At 36.4% G+C, this 18,146-nt stretch overlaps 1 protein-coding gene across 1 annotated transcript; it reads left to right on the top strand.

Moving 5' to 3' along the window:
• The first annotated feature begins 2,365 nt into the window (after nucleotides 1–2,365).
• Nucleotides 2,366–11,796, top strand: LOC149840150 (uncharacterized). The gene is made up of 4 exons (XM_090003057.1): nucleotides 2,366–2,614; nucleotides 2,901–3,161; nucleotides 9,047–9,206; nucleotides 11,518–11,796. The coding sequence occupies exons 1-4, from the start codon at nucleotides 2,402–2,404 to the stop codon at nucleotides 11,694–11,696; spliced, it is 813 nt and encodes a 270-aa protein (XP_089859183.1). The 5' UTR covers nucleotides 2,366–2,401; the 3' UTR covers nucleotides 11,697–11,796.
• The last annotated feature ends 6,350 nt before the right edge of the window (nucleotides 11,797–18,146 follow it).

The raw sequence follows: 18,146 nt of genomic DNA, 5'->3' as shown, positions 1-18,146 counted from the left end.
TGCGAGTTGTTTAGACAGCTCATACATGTGTTCAGCATGCTCGATTTAGTAGAAATTGGCTCTTGGATTATGTTTTTTAATGAAAAATCATGATTTTATAAGTTAAAAAAAAAGTCAATGCCTTCATAGCTGTTGATTTTTGGATCACCTACGTACAAGTCAAATTCCAGTAATCCAAAAGCTATTCCCACTAAACAAACATGCAGATCACATCTATGGTGTTAGAGGTAAGAAAAAAACAATCAAGGAGATTTCACCCCATTTGCTAAGTTGATTGTACCTACAATCAATTGTAGCAAATCTTAACCTTCATATATATATATATATATATATATATATATATATATATATATATATATATAGCCCTTGGTTAGTGGAGACAATAGATTGTAAAGTGATTAAAGTTTTATTTCTAAATATATAGGAATGAAAAACAAGACTTGTAAAGCTGACTCCATGTAGTTGGGATAAGACTTGATGAATATTTCAATATAAAAGAGATAAAAAATGTTATTTTACTGAGTATGGACCGGGTCTGGTTCACGTAGTCTTTATGGGTCTGGTTCATGTAATTTTTATAGGACCCAAGTATGGTTTCTCTTATAGCAGACTCGATAGGACCCAGGTCCTGACCTGGTACCAGCATGTCAAAGTCCGATATGAATTTGGACTCACCTGAGTTTGAACCAAGTCTGATCCGTTGGCATCTCTGAGTGCAGGTAGAGCCAAAATAAAATGTCAACTGAGTCCATCCTATTCACCAGGCGGGCTTAAAGGCTCAACCTGATAATAATCAGGCATGATGAGAACCCAGCTAGGTCTAGGTCAGTCCTGTCAGGCCTTCACGGGCTTCAGGTTGGGCCCGCCATCCCAATGTCGTTTGCTGCGTGTGTAATGGTGTTAGGGGTGTCAATGGGTAAGATCTGGTTCATACCCAGGTAAGTCCAAACCCAAATCTGACATTGAGCTGCTGGTACTTGGGTCCAGACTTGAGTCCGTCAAATCCACATAAGAAAAACCGTACCTGAATCCTATAAGGGTTACTTGAAACAGACCTGATCCATACCCAATAAAAAATTATTTTTTGCTGATTCACATTAAAAAATTACAAATCTTAATAAAAAACCCGTCGGGTATGAAATTTCACAAAACATACCCGGCTCCATATACTAATTGGACTTATTGGGTCCGATCTGAATTCTAATCAAACTTCTTATCAACAAACCCCGACCCAATGACACCCTAAATGGTGTGGTTCTTCTCTCATGATCTCCAATTTATAAGGCACTTTCGACGTCAACGTGGCACCAAGGCATGCATTCATTTATACATCCTATCAACTTTATATAGCCAAAGACCTGGTAGAGAACGTTGAGAACTTGAGATCACATTGTTCAAAGTCATGGTTGGAATTTACTGTTCAAAACAATGTTATCCGTATCGGTGAAGTATCCGCACAAAATCGATACATTTCGACTAGGCTTTTTTTAATAAATATAAAATGATAAAAAATATATTTTTAAAACTTTTTTAATAGTTTTAACACGTGTCATGTTATGAGTAATACGTAATATTTTTTTTTTTTTGACGATATAGAACGATTCACTTGAGATTCAGTATGAGCCTATAAAACTGAATGGGTAGCCAAACGATTCAGGACTGATACCCATACTGACAGCATTGGTTAAAAAATAACCAAATCATGGAATCAGTTGTTATGTGGCATCTTTTCAGATTTTATAAGCATGTAGGGGCGATTTCAATTAGCAGATAAGAGTCCCTTTTAGGGATAACAGTGGACCCGGGTCCGGGTCCGGGTGCGGGTGGGGGTGGGAGACAAGGTCTTCACCCTTGCCCCCATCTCAAAATCCAGACTTCATCCCCACACAGGTTTTGATTGTTAACTCTTATCTCTGCTTTCATCCCTTCTCATTCCAAACGGGGCGAGGCGGGGTGGGGCCCATTATCCCTTGGTCCATTGTCATCCCTAAAAATGATTAAGGATGGGTGAGGTAAGGTGGGGCGGGGTGGGGCGGGGCGGGGCAAAGCGAAGATCAGGACGGGGTAGAAAAAAGGGTAAGTTCATCCCCGCCTCCATCCCCACATGGGTTTTGATTTTAACTTCCATCCCAGCCTCCAGCTTCCAGCCTCGTTTCATGCCCTCCATTCCGGGTCCAAACGAGCTAAGCCGGTTAGGGTCCCGTTTCCCCAAGGTCAACAGACATCCGTAGTCCCTCTAGAACCAGGGGGCCACACAGTACCACACTACTAATGCAATCCACTACCCAATGAGCAGGCGAGGAGGCGACCATTGTGATCTATCTAGATCGACTTTATCTCTTTCCGTTATCCTCTCTACGCCCGCAGAGAGAGAGAGAGAGAGTTTTGCCCCCTCCTCCCAATGGCAACCACACTCAGCTTCCTCCAAATCCTTCCTCCCCATAAACCCACCCAAAATCTCAAGAAACCTTCAATACCAACATCAACCCAATTAGCCAAATTCCCAGAAGACACCCACAAAATCCTCCATAACTTCCACAAGAGCCTCATTTTTCTGAAACCCATTTACCTCCCAGCTGCAAATTTGGCATTGCCGTTCTTCCTAGGCACCCAGGCAAGTTTTCATCAACCCCTTCTTCTTCTTCTTCTTCACTTTTAGTTGATACCCACAACATTTGTATTGTTTCATGAATGGGAAGTGACCCGATTCTCAATGGGGGTTTTCCTTCGTCATAAAAAAAAATGTATATTGATTCATGACTCCTAATTCTTCAGTTTTTTAGTTTATACCCAACATACTCACATTGGTTCTTCTTCTTCACTTGTTGGTTTCATTCCAACATAGAGAAAAGAGTAAAGCATGAGAATTGATAACAACTGAAATGAGGTTGTATGTGCAGGATGCAGTGGCGGTGGATGGGGAATTTGGGCTGCTGGAGGGGCGGAGTTTCGCGCTGGTTCATCCCATCGTAATGGGGGGCCTCTTCTTCTACACTCTGTGGGCAGGCTATCTTGGGTGGCAATGGCGGAGGGTCAGAACCATACAGAATGAGATCAACGAGCTCAAGAAGGAGGTCAAGCCCCTCCCTCCTAAAGGGGAGGCGACCTCAGAAGCGCCAAAGCTGTCCCCCATTGAAGCCGAGATTCAGCAACTCACCGAGGTATCATACTCACTCAAACATTTCACTCACTCCCTATTTCTCCGGGAGTTTTATTTTGGGTTAACCAATGTTTGGATGTCTGATTCAGGATTGCCTTATTTTTTAGAGAGAGACCCTCTCATATAAATGGTTCTAATCAATGTTATCGGTATCGGCCCTGAATCGTTTCGCCAACGAATTCAGGTGCATTACCAATACTCGAGTGAATCGTTCTGTATTGGCCAAAAATATTAGGTGTCAATCAGAATGTGATACGTGTTAAACAACAACAACAACTACGCCTTCATCCCAAAACAATTGGGGTCAGCGATGATACGTGTTAAAATCATTAAAATAATAATAACAATTATTATTATTATTATTATTTATTTATTAAAAAATAGCCGATTCACCCCTCGTTTCGATTTTATGGCAACAGGATAAGTATACTGACAACATTGGTTCTAATTGTATTAATTGTATGATTGAACCATTATAACTTATATGGTGGTACACGCTTATTTTCACATATATATCTAATATCCAAAAACAAACACCACTAACAATGGGACTCAGATTGTCAGATAATGGGGCTCAGATTGTCAGATAGTGCACGTCACCTTGTGTTGGAAGTTGCGAGTTCAAAACCCAATGGGATAGTTGTATAACTGGTAGGAGTTTGCCTAACCCGAGCTTGACTTAAAAAAAACACCACTAACTTTTAGATCATGAATTGTGAGCCTTTAATTTTTCACCATCTCAGTCATCTAATTTTATGGTAATGTTAGACATGATAAAACCTCTTTACTTATTCAATATACGATAGAATCTGACTTTAGATGCAAAATGGTTTTGATTTTCTGCTAAATATGCGGATTTGACTAATATCTAAACTCGATTAGGTGTAAAAAAATAGACTTGATATGAGTTTTTCACCATCCAAGTCAGAATTCAAACTCAAATCCTGGTTAGTTGGATCTAGTATTGATCAGAACTAAATAAAGCATCTTAAACACACACACAAACTTATGGTGGTACACTTTTGTTTTACATAGATTTAAGCTCCAAATGCAAAGTCTAACCTTAGGATATCATGATTAACACACTACAAGGATGAAGGTCAATAGCAGCCCTTTTGATGCTTGATTTGCTTTTGGTGGTTTATGTATTTGTTCTTCCTACGTTTGTAGTGAGAAGATTCTGCAGTTGTTAATTTTTAGTAAAAAATAAATATTAATAGAAATAAATAATAATTATTTAATTATAATAAAAAATACTAGATTAATATTTATCTAAGGCTATGGATGGCTCTCAAGCTGCAGTAGCACCTTTTCCTCCCTTGAAGTATCATTCACCTGTGATCTAAAGTCGATCTTGGTTATGTGTTCACCTTGATTGGTAGGTGGTGAACCGATCTTGAGGAAGAATGCATATGTCATCATCGTAATATGTCAACATCTGTAGCAAATAATATTAAATCAAACTACATTGTATATAATTGAATCATACAAGAACATTAAATTTGATATATATTACGAAGAACCGATTTACAAATTGCAGATATATCAACTGAACGACAGTAGCAAGATTATGGAATTAAGAAAACACATAATTATGAAATATAAGCAAGGGGTATATATATTTTTTAACTCATTTTCAAAAAGAAAAATCAACACAAACACAGAAAACAGAGCAATAATATATGCATTTACATTACACTTTGTAATCATAGATGTTTTGTCAACTCTCCAATAGGTAGATATTCAATTACACTTATATCAATTTTTGAGTCTAGCAATGAGTCATCTAACCAATTAATACTTTTTAGTAATACATGATCTTACTTCTCTGCTTGTGATGAAGACATGTTGCGGTGTTTACGAATCTCAAAATAAAACATGTGACCTACTAAAACGCCCACACATAAAAAAATCAACCAAATTCATCTAAGAGTAACAAATCACAAAAATTCTAAATTAAGTTCATTCTCCATTCAAAACATAAGCATATAAACACATAAGCATTCATTTCAAAAAATATATTTCAGAACCTAATCACATAGGCACATAAGCATTCATTTTAAAAAATATATTTCAAAATCTAATCACATAGGCACATAAACATTCATTTCAAAATCTAATCACATAGGCACTTAAGTCTCATTTCAAAAATAATATTTTAAAACCTAATTGCAAACATGAATAACCTAAACAAACACTATTCACATATGTAATATATATATCCTAAACAAACACCATATATATATATATGCTAATTAAAAAAAATCCTAAAACCTTAATTAAATATTCATTCTAAAATCATTCACATATAATATATATATCATAAACAAACATCATTCATATATATAATATATATATAAACCTAATAATGTGAGCAACAGATACCCCAAAAAATCGACTGGTTGGTGAGATTTTCCAAGCATACTATTGGTGAACATTTTGTGGTGCGAAAAAACAGAAAAAACTCTCAACTCAAATTGAATGTATTGGAACCCTAAAAATGAAATCCACAATGTACTCAACTAGACAAACAGTAATGAGAAGAATAACCTATTCTCTGATGGCTTAATGATATATATTATAAAAAAAATAATAACAAAAACCTAAAAATAGACAAGGCCAAATAACCATACCTTGAGCATGAGCAGAGTGCGAAGAGGGAGGGGGCCGCCGAAGTGAGTAACAAGGAAGAGGGAGGTAGGGAGCAGGGTAGGGGGTTGTTGTAGTGAGCAACAAAGAGGGAAGGGGGTTGCTGAAGTGAGCAACGAAGAGGGAAGGGGGTCATCGGTTTGGGCAACGAGGAAGAGGGAGCCGACAGGGGGTCGTCGGAGTGAGCAATGAAGAGGAAGGCGGTCTTAGAATTGAGCAGCAAAGATGGAAGGAGTTGTCAGAATGAGTAGGGATCGAGAGATGAGAGAACAGGGAGAGACGAGATAAAGAGAAAGAGAGGGAGGCCCCCGTCAATGCCCTCCTCTTAAATTTTTTTCCCAAATATTGATCAAATGGGAGCTTTGACCACACTCTATAATGGTGACATAACTATCATCATTATATAGTAACCCTATAATGACGATATTCATATCTCGTTGTTATTGATCAATAATGGCTAGATCTTCTGGCTGTTAAATTTATCTGTTAATGTATTTTAACGCAATATCTAATGACCAGAAAATTTTGCAGTTATACATAGGGCTTTAAAAGCAAGATATGTGCAGGGGCAAGGCATTCATGGGGTCATAAATATCGCCATTATTGATGAAGCTATAGTGTCCACATTCATGACTCTAGTAACAACGATATATTTATGTTCATGATTTTACATATCAATTAAATGAGATAAAAAACTGGTAGTTATTGCTTTATCAATAGTGGCAAGATTATTTGTCACCATTAAAAAATTGCCACTATTGACCCTCATCCTTGTAGTGACATGTTCTATTTGCTATTTTCATGTGCTAAGTTGACTGGAATATGATATTTTATATTGTTTTTAAACTACTCTTATTTTCAAGAATTGTGAGATGGTGATTTTTACTTTCTCAAAAATAGGATCTTATGACATACTAAACATTATAAAAACCTTCTAACATATGAAATAAACTATGCTAAACACATTTGTACGGTTAGATCTACCATTTAGTGAATAGATCCATACAAACCAGAGTGTGTGCCACTGCATGTTATCATGGCATATATATATATATATATATATATATATATATATATATATATATATATATATATATATAGAGAGAGAGAGAGAGAGAGAGAGAGAGAGAGAGAGAGAGAGAGAGAGAGAGAGAGAGAGAGAGAAAAGGATGACCATCCAACCAAAGGTTGGTCTAAAATCTACAAGTGATGATAATTGACAATATTCATTCTCTAAGAATCGAGATTTTTATCCACCAAACTATACATATATGATTTTTATCATTCATTTAGTGAGGGAAATGTTTTGGATTATGCTTTAGAAGGCACTAAAAATCAACGGCACACAATACTTTGTACATTTAAAGTTTTAAATGCATTGCGAACCATCAAATTTTCATGTTTCCAAAAACATGTCTATATGTCATAAAGTCTTCGTGTAAAGCATATTTCTTATTAAATAAATTATAAAGAACAAATATCTGAGGTTTGACAATGAGATGCTCAAGCAGAGAAGGGGAGTCGACCAATTGTTGTTAGTTATAGATTTTGACCTTCCTTTGGTTGGACGGTCCATCTTTCCTATATATATAAAACTAACAAATGGAACGTGCTATTGGATTTTCATGAATTTCGGGTGTTTTTTTGAAATTTTGGCCGTAAAGATATGATTTGTATGCTTGTTTTTATAGGAATCACTTCTTGGAACATTTGATTTTGATGCATGAAAAGTTTTTTTATAAGGTTTCAAAAATCAACCGCTTACAATTTTCATTAACCTTTGAGGCCCCGAATACCATTTTTTTCATCTAAAATGCATGATCCAAGTGTTGATTTATACTAAATCAATTGTGCTGAACACATTTATAGGGTCAGAATTTCAAAAAAATAACAAAAATCTACTATCTTGTTTTATTTAGTAGGTTTTGTATTTTGTAGGTTTCCATTTCCCTATATATATAGAAAACTATTTGTTATTAATTAAGGTAAGGAACTAATGAGGTAGAAATCATATGTGCAAGTTGTATCAACTTAATCTAACCACATAGATGTGTTTAGAATGGTTTGTTTGCTAAGGATCAAGCCTTGGATGATGTTTTTCGATTTAAAAATGTGATCTTTTGAGTTATGAAATTGTGGCACATTGTGGGTTGTTGATTTTTTGACTTTTTAAAAACCTAATTACTTATCATAATTGCATGATACAAAAAAAAACAATGTAGATTACATCCTTAACATTTGATCTACAAAAAATTGATTTTTTTGAAAAAGAGTGATTTCTACTCTTTAGTTCCTTACCTTCATTAGTAGCCAATATATATACATTTTCATGAACCGCTGCTTTCAATCTGTCCATATCGCACTTGTGGCAGAAGAATCTTCTTCCACCTACTGTGTCCCTGTGCATACAGGCAGCAGTGTGGAAGTAAGCAGTTCATGTTGAGATGGACGACCCCAACGAATCTCACAATGCTGCTTTACATTTTAGTGTTGCACAATGAATGCAGTGAGAGAACGCATTCAAAACAGTGACACAATGGTAATTCTTGAAATTGGGAGCACATGGTAGTCCAGCAATGCTTTCTACAGAGCCTGTTCCATCTTTTTTTTCGACAGAGAAAGCTGGGGTTAGGCAGACAAGGTGACATGTACTAACTGCTCCTGCCAGACAAACCTGTTCATCTTAGGATGGACTACCACACTACCATATGTCTCATCTCGAGATCAATCCCTCATTCTTGAATCGCGCATATACAAACAAATTCTAAAAAGTTTTTGTTCACTAAGGCTTTGTTTGGGAGCCCGTGTTGGAGCGAAGATGAGAGGGATGATGAGGGTTGACATAAAAATGGGTGATGAGAGTGAAATTGTCAACTACATCATTACATTTCAAGTTTGTAGTTCAAATGGGAAGCAATCTCTACTCCCATATCCCGATTCTGGGCTTCCAAACAGCAACAGTCCTAGGAGATTCAGTGGCGATTCCTTGAAGGCAAGGGTCTAGCCCACGGAGTTTTGTTCTGTCAGGACAGTGATCGTAAACACGGAAGGCAGAGTCAGCGTGGCTAGCTAGGTCTCTGATCCTTGGGGGTAGTTCTCCGTGTAAATATCAAGAAAAAAAAAACAGCAAGAGTGGAGATTCAGTGGATCGCCATCTCTCCTCCCACCTCCCTCTTAAATCCAACTTTCAGACACAGCCTAAGTCTTACAGCTAAGCGCATATTTGCATGGTAACAGGAGAGGAAGGAGTTGCTGAAAGGGTCTTTCAGGGATAGACACTTCAACGCTGGATCGATTCTTCTCGGAGCCGGGGTACTTGAAGCAGTTGGTGGTTCTCTCAACACTTGGTTTAGGACCGGCAAGCTTTTCCCTGGACCCCATTTGTTCGCTGGAGCAGGCATCTCTCTCTCTCTCTCTCTCTCTCTCTTTATATATATATATATATATATATATATATATATATATATATATATATATATATATATATATATATATATATATATATATATATATATATATATATATATATATATGTATATCATGTTTACAAAGCAGCATAAAAAACATTAATATCATAATAAAATCGTGATATTCTTCCAATGTTTTTAAAAAACAATAATGATTTATTTGTGAATCAATCAGTTTTAAATATATCTAGATAGAACTGAAATTTTTTCAAATATTGTTGATATTTGTGACTATGCTTAAGACTTCAGCGTCTTGGCCAACTCTCTTGCATGTGCAGTGACAAAAGCTCCAACTCAACATAGTTGGTCAATGTAAATGAGGCAGAATTTGGGGTGTCAACGGGTCAGGTAACAAACCCTATAGGGTCAGGGTCTGGTAATAAAAAAGGTCCAATTAAAAACCGAATCAGACCCTTTGGGGCTTGTTTGAAGGCACATTCTGCTCGTCGTGTGGGATGCCACTGTCATCAAACAAAGGATGCATCGGACATAAGGAATGTGTCCACCGCATCCATTTTTCATTATAATTTTCATTGGACCCCTTGTTACGGTGAGAACGGGGATGCGGGGGACCCTTTACGGGAGGAGAAGGGCTCTCTCTCTCTCTCTCTCTCTCCTTTGCAGCCAGGTGGAGAGACCGTGAGGCTGGCAGCGAGGGGAGAGGCTAGTGGCGAGGGCCTCTTTTTCTTCATTCTTCATTCATCACTCTCTCTCCTTCGTTCATCTCTCTCTTTGTCTCTCCCCCTTCTTGGTTCATCTTCTTATTTTTCATTCTTCATTCCTCATCTTAGGGCATTTTAGGTGTTTTTTTATTAATTAAGGTTTTTCTTTTATTTTCATTGATTAGAAGTTTTTCTTTGATTTTCATTAAGGTTTTTTATTTTGATTTTCATTGATTAGGGATTTAAATCAAATTTCTTAAATTAAGGTTTTTTGTACTTAATTTGATTAATGTTTTTTATTTGATTTTCTTTTATTAGGGCTTTGAATCAAATTTTTTAAATTAAGACCTTTTATAGTTAATTTGATTAGGGTTTTTTTTGTTTGGTTAGAGTTTTTTTCTATGATTAGGGCTTTGAATCATTTTTTTTTAATTTATGCTTTTCATACTTATTTTGATTAAGGTTTTTCTTGTATTTGATTAGGGCTGGGTTCTTTTAATTTTCTTAGATTAAGGTTTGAATTCAAGCTTTTTTATTTAATTTTATGGCTTGTTTTTTTACAGTTTAAGATTTTTTTGTTTATTTATGATTTAATAGGGGTTAATAATTTGATTTTTATAGTCAATTTGATTTTAGGGTTGATATTTTTATGATAAACTTTCATAATTAGATGAAATATAACATTGATTAAATCATTTATATATAAAAAAATATCATTTTTTATTTTAAAATACTTAAATTTTAAATATTTTTTAATTTTTAAATCAAATCCAAGATCCATATCCGGAGCTAAAATCCATAATGTGTTTGTTAAAACATTCATATGGTGGGACAGATTGAATCATAAAATGCAAAACAAAGTTATCCAACCCATTATAGTTGTCTGATCATGTTGTCCACACACAACGTAAAACAAACGTTGGACACAAGAACCACAACTTCTTGTCTAGTCAAAACAAACGTTGGCCTTAGTACACTTTGTTACAAAACAGATAGAACATGAGTTATGTCTATTATGTTCGTTCATTCTAAACAATCTTGAATGAGCCATCAAACAAGCCCTTGGGTCCGATTAATATATGAAGCTAAGTATGGTTTATGAAATTTCATACCCGACCGGTTTATGAAATTTCATACCCAACCGACTAGAGTTTTGATTAAAACCCATGAATTTTCAATATAAAAAGATTAAAAAATATATTTTACCATTTATGGAACTGATCTGATTCATGTAATCCTTAAGGATTCAGGTATAGTTTTTCTTATAACAGATCCAGGCCCAGACCTGGTACCCGCACCTCAAAACAGATCCAGGTTCAAACTCACCAGGGTTCGAATCAGACCCAACCCGTTGACACCCCTAGTCATGATGGCTGACTCCATTGTTTTTGTCTCTGCCAGGACTCTATTCTGGACCCTCCATGTCTGAGTTAGATTAGCCAAGCGCTCTTTTATCATTTCTCTCTACTTTGAGAGGCTAAAATCCAATTAAGACAAACCACGATCTTCAATATCTAATAATCTCCAATAACTTGGCGTGAAGACTAATGTTTTTTTGTGTTTGACCATGAATCATCAGCCATCACTGTGTTGTGGGCAGCGGCTGCAGCACTGGTGCCTTCCATGCAGAAAGGCAATGAGACAGCAAGGAACCTTCATATCGCCCTTAATGCCCTCAACGTCCTCCTATTCATCTGGCAGATCCCCACAGGGCTCGATATTTTACTTAAGGTCTTCGAGTTCACAAACTGGCCTTAGATTTCTGGCTCCAACTTTTCTTTTTCCTTTGGCCCAATCTTTCATTCTGCATACATGCATACATTTGAAACCACGGCAATGTAAATGCTCTCTCTCTCTCTCTCTCTCTCTCTCTATATATATATATATATATATATACACACAAAGTGGTGCAAATACGATAGCTAGATTGTTGAAGTCGACACCATCTTAGTTATGTAGCAATCTAATGACCAACGAGCCAAGTAACAAATACAAATATGGCATAGGTGACCCACACCCACCCCCACCCCCACCCCCACCCCCACCCACCCACCTACCCACCCCTAACTCCTACTTGGGTAATCATTGATATTGCTTGATGACCGAATGCAGCCAGTACTATGATGCAGTCTTATACCACGCATAGCCACTATCTTAACTATAATATGCTTCCCAGATAGTTTATGATCATGATCTGCCCAGAAACAGTGGTGACAAGTGATCAGCAACTGAAAATATAGCCCTGTAAAATCAACATAATCTAAAACATCATTTCGAGCACAGATTAGATGGCGAGACTCACTCAACAGTAGCTAATCCAATAAACGTTATCTCACCCACCTTAGTAGGGAGGATTTTAATATAGCACTATCCTGCGATTCGGAAGCCAGCAATCAGACTCTAGCTCCCTTTGACCGGAATGATTATGGGGGAGGATATGAATGTGGAGGAGAAGGATGATAAAGAGGAAGTCATATTGATGTAGATGAGCACTCTTCGTCGCCGTACCCTCTGGCAGACAAACCTAGCATGGTTGGTAAGACCCATTCCGCCATCTCCTCCCCCCAACCCCAGTTAGGGTTAGTCTCCATAGTTAGTACCTGCCCCCCTATTTACAGAAAAAGATGATTTTATAAAGTTTTTGAGGATTTTAGGTGTTTTTGTTGTCGTCTCAGATGTCTTGTAAAAAATTATAGAACATGGATTTCTGGTCCTATCATATAAAATGCTTCCTATTTGTTCAGAAGCAGAAATGACTGATGGGCCCTAATGTTTATGCATTAGACCAACAATAATGCATCAATATTCATACAAAAAACAAAAAATCCCAAGCTTTTAAATGGCATATCCAGTTAGTCGAACTACATGGTTGAGAAGATGATACAAACGACTCCCTGTGCAAGGCTGCAAGCAATCTCAAGCAATTCATTCAACAAATCATAGCACGACACTCAAAGCCAGAAAAGGATGCATGTCTGCAAACATGTACATGTACAAGCATAAATAAACTCTAGAATTAGGGATGCAAACGGTTCAGATCTGAAACAACTAAATACATGGGGTTTCGGATCGAAATCGAATCCGGAACAGCCAAAAATTGCAAAACCACCATCCTAAACCGGACCCATTTGCATCCCTATCTAGAATCGAAGTACTGGGTGGAAATTAGCAAATGTGATGGTTACCAAAATAACCAACCAACCTTGCCTCGAGTCTCGCAGGTCTTAATCTGGCTGTACAACACTAAGACAACAAAATTATGCGTCTTAAAAGTTATTAACATGATGATTTTGAAAGATTCTGAACTTAAATTTTCTACTTCAATGGAAAAATTAATCAAACTTGAGGTACTCTAGCAAGTATGGTGAGAACTTTCTGATCCAATTAGGACTCGAATATATTTAGTTGGACTTGCAAAAGCCAGAAGGCAGTATGCTAACTTGCCTCAACTTAAAGGTGTTAATCCATAATCTTGTTGACACGCATACAAAGTGGAATTATGTCACCCACGGGGAAATATGTAATTCCATACAGAAAAGATAACATCCTTTCTAGTGAGATATGATGCATGAACCTCAATTTATTTCTGCATTTTTTTCCACTTTAGCTTATTTTGGTGTAGATTTTTTGCTATTTTCAACTCCTTTTCCTAGTGGAAGATACTAACAAGTACCAAGTTGCAGCTGCAATCGACTGCACTGCAGGAGCTCCTTGCTTCTATTCTCTAGGTTACATATCTATCTTGCTTTCCTTACACATATACATTAGGACCTTTGAATGTAACACCTATCTCTACCTTTCAGCATTTCCTCCACAGTTTCTCAACAATCCTTTTCCTTGTTTACTTGATTCTGCCCTTCTTGATTCCTGATCCACCAATCAATGTCATTGTTGCTTTAATTATTTTTTGTCTAATTCATGCTTGCTTTCATATCCATTGTCTTTCATGACTATCCAGCTTAAGAAAAGACAATCATCAAAAAAGTTGAGGAAAGGTTGCAACCATTCATCAGCATTTCTTTTCAATTCCTGGATTTCTTTCTTAAAATATTAATGTTCTTCCATTTATTTTCTTTCTCAATCTTCTTCGTAGTTATCTCCAAAATCTTCGTAGGTTATAAGTGTGTTTTCATAGATCAAAAATTCAGATTAGCTCATGTTGTCTAGTAACAGTGTGTTTGTACATCATAGTCTGTTAGCCTTTTCATTGACAAATGGAAAGCCACCATAGTTCACTTCCAGACACTTCTAAGTATGCTTCCTGGTAGACCATCAGCTTCACATTTTACATGGAACTGGAAAGCCCTAACTTGTCATTCCCACTTCGCATATTGTCACTTGATTCCTCTTCCAGTAATGCTTCATCATGAGGTACAACTGAAAAGTATCCAGGTTTGTGTGCATGGTTGGTCAGCTTAGATCAGGATTAACCCTTGCCTGACCTATTTTAGAGTCATAATAACTTCCAGCTCAGGCTACTCTGTCTCCACTTCCCACCATGATCTAGTGTTGAATGTGAAGAAAGGATAATCACCAAACCTCTCAATGCTACTTTTTTTTTCTCAAATATCTAATAATATGCTACCAAAACTTAACAAGGGCAGACAACATTTTGAACACATTTCTCATTAGCATACACGATTATTGAACACCAAGATGTGTTCCACGAAAAGAGAACATAAGAAAAATGAATAAGCTTCATCTGTTAACCTGTTTATCATTTGCAATGAATTATAAGTGAGACAACATCCACCATTTTGTTATAACAGAAAGAGAGAGCAAAACAGTCTATTTCTTTTAATATTTTATTGTTTTCTTAATAAATATGAGCAAAGGCATTTACATACCAGTACTTTGCTTTTTCTTAACTTTATTTATTTGTGATATTATAGTAGTATGTACTATCTGTTTACATTATTTGTGGGCTTCATGTTCGATGCTTTTTTATGGTTTCTACATAAAAAAATCATGAAACACACAAATCAATGTGTTGACCTATACTAGATCGAATGCTTGAAGTCACAAATATCAAGTTTCTCAACCATAATTTAGATCATAAGATCAAGAATAGAATGCAACACACAAGTTCAACCAGTACAAGAGGTGCAAGATTATAACTAAAACAGATCAAATAGAGAAATACAGTCAGTTTCATATTTTGGTTCCAGTATGCAACAAGATACTTCAAAACAACACCAACAAGGTTGATGTAAAAGTTAAAACAGGTGAAGTGGAGATAAATTAGTACTCTGTAATGCATGGTGAACACAAGGTCCCAGTTAGATCTACATTGTTGCATCAGACATGTTGCAGTTTTGAGGACAAAAAGAAACAAAGAAGAAATAAGTGCATGCGGCCATGATATGAATGCGGAGTGCATCAATAGCTGATAAATGATGAAGGAATAGGTATAAGAGAAGTTAGTGTGTGTTTGAATTGTCCTGTCCTGTATTGTCCCTGAACAAGCTGTCCACGCACCATTAAAAAAAACTTTTTTTTTATTGTCTGTTCCTGTCCATCTGCCACTGTTCCATGGGGAAGCACGGAACAGTGGCAGAAACTGTTTCCACATCTGCAGGAGGCACCAAATCAGCATCTGCGCATCCCGCATTTGTGTGGGTGCGCAGATGCGCATGGGGCTCGTGCTCAGTGCATCCCACGGCTGAGGATTCAAATGCCCCCTTAAGGATTACCACAATTAAAAAGAAAATAGAGGAACATTTTTCTTTAAAATCTTGTAATGAAACAAGGTACAATGAAACAATAGTGTAACAAACACAATGCCAACAAAGGGCTTTAATAAACTCACTTACGGTTGGTCACTAATGGACCAAATACAATATCAAAAGAGATAAAAATATCAAACAGCACAAGAAGCATACAAACCTATAAGATGAGAAAAACTCTAGAGAAAACCCTCGAATGCTTCTAAGAGCAGTGTAGAATAACAAGGCAGTCCAGCTCTTTGAACTGCCTTCCACCGATCATTCTCCCAACAGTCATATTTTGACTGTTAATATGGCTGTTGGGCAGTTTACTTATTATAATGCTAAATTATATTTCAGTCCCCAGTGGATTGTACTATATAATAAAAGACAAAAATACCCTTATCAGGTATTTGAATACAATTTTATTTTTAACACTCCTCAAACTTATGGAGAAATCACCGAAAGTTTGCTAAGAAGATACAAAAATTGAGGCAGTGGAAGAGCTTTGGTGAAGAAGTCTGCAATCTAAAATTAGGACTGGACATATGACAATGTAATAGTCCCCTTCAAATATTCTTCGCGAACATAGTGACAATCTATCTCAATGTGTTTTGTTCGCTCGTGAAATGTGTGATTGTTGGCTACATAGATGACACTTTTATTATCACAGCATAGCTTTGAAGGTTTTGACAAATCAACACTCATATCGGAAAGTAGTGCTCCCATCCACACAACTTCAGTGGTTGTTGTAGCTATTGCCCTGTACTCAGCTTCCGTAGAGGATAAAGACACTTGTTTTTTGCATCGCCAAGAAATGAGAGAATCACCTAAAAACACACAAAAACCAGTAGTTGAGTGACGGTTATTGAGATCTCCTCCACAGTCAAAATCAGTGTAAGAAATAAGACTTAAGGATGAGGAAGAGGATAAGAATAGTCCTTTAGATATAGTTTTCTTGATGTATCGAACTATTCTTAATACTGCACTCATGTGGAGGATTGTGGGCGCATATTGAAATTGACTTGCAGAATGTACGACATGCGCAATATCTGGCCTTGTAATGGACAGGTACATCAATGATCCAATAAGTTGTTGATAAGGGGTTGGATCATCTAATAATACTCCATCTTCAGCCCGAATTTTTGCATTTATTACTTCAGGAGTATCAGCATATTTTGTGTCAGTGATTCCTAAACGCTCAACAATATCAGCTGCAAACTTGATTTGTGATAAAATATATCCTTTTGGTGAGTAGGCTACTTCAATTCCTAAAAAGTATCTTAAAAAACCAAGATCAGTCATATCAAAGGATTTTTTAAGTAAAATTTTAATATCTTCAATTTCCTTTTGATCATTCCCTATGATGATCATATCATCAACATACAAAAGAAGAATGATCAATGAGGTACCTGTAGATCTCACAAAAAGAGCAGTGTCAATGTAACAAGATTTAAATCCAAGTTTTAATATCGTACCACTGAACCGATCATATCATGCTTTAGGGGTTTGTTTAAGCTCGTATAGGGTTTTTTGAAGACGAAGGACCATGCCTTTTTTAATAGACAGACCAAGGGAGGATCCATGTATACTTTTTCATTTAAGTTTCCATTCAAGAATGCATTTTTAACATCTAACTGATATATCGGCCATTTTTTAATGGATGCTATAGCAACTAGAGTTCTAACTGTAGTGCTACTGAGGCAAAGGTCTCTTCATAATCTATACCATATTCTTGAGAATATACTTTTGCAACAAGTCTTGCTTTATATCTCTCAAGAGACCCGTCACTTTTTATTTTAATTTTAAACACCCATCTATATCCTATTGTCTTCTTTCCGATAGGAAGATGTTGAATTGCCCAAGTGTGAGCCTTATGTAATATATCTAATTCAATTTTCATGGCTTCAACCCATTCGTCTATATTTTTGGTCTCGTTATAGTTGGATGATTCATGATAGGAACGAAGGGCTAGAAGACATGCCCTGTAGTTTGGTAAGAAGGATTCGTATGAGACAAACCTACTTGGAGGCCTATGTGTTCATTCTGACCTTCTAACACTAGTTTCTTCAGTATTTGTTAGTTGATTATATCTGTTAAGGGCACATGGATGCTCCCCAGTATTTCGTCTAGAGTATTAAAGAAGATCTTGAGATGGTTCGCTACTTGAGTCATTAATAGACTCGAAGGTTTCAATATCATTACTAATACCTTTATTGGGTAACAAATCAAATAAGAAAGCATACTCGGATTCTTCCTTAGGAACTTCAAAATCAAATCCATTGTCATTTTCTAGAAAGGTAACATTTCTAGAAACATAGAGTTTATCATTTGTTTTATTGTAACATCGATATCCTTTTTTATTATCAGCATAACCAAGAAAGACACATTTTATGGCTTTAGGAGAGAGTTTGCTATATTTTTCAAGAAGCATGAAGCATTTACAATCAAATACCCTTAGCCTTTTTAAATCAGGAGAAATTTTAAAGAGTTTTCAATAGGA

This window comes from Nuphar pumila, chromosome 4 (assembly GCF_984573655.1).
Source record: "Nuphar pumila chromosome 4, dmNupPumi1.hap1.1, whole genome shotgun sequence".
NCBI lineage: Eukaryota > Viridiplantae > Streptophyta > Magnoliopsida > Nymphaeales > Nymphaeaceae > Nuphar > Nuphar pumila.
This window is presented reverse-complemented; position numbering and strand designations above follow the sequence as displayed.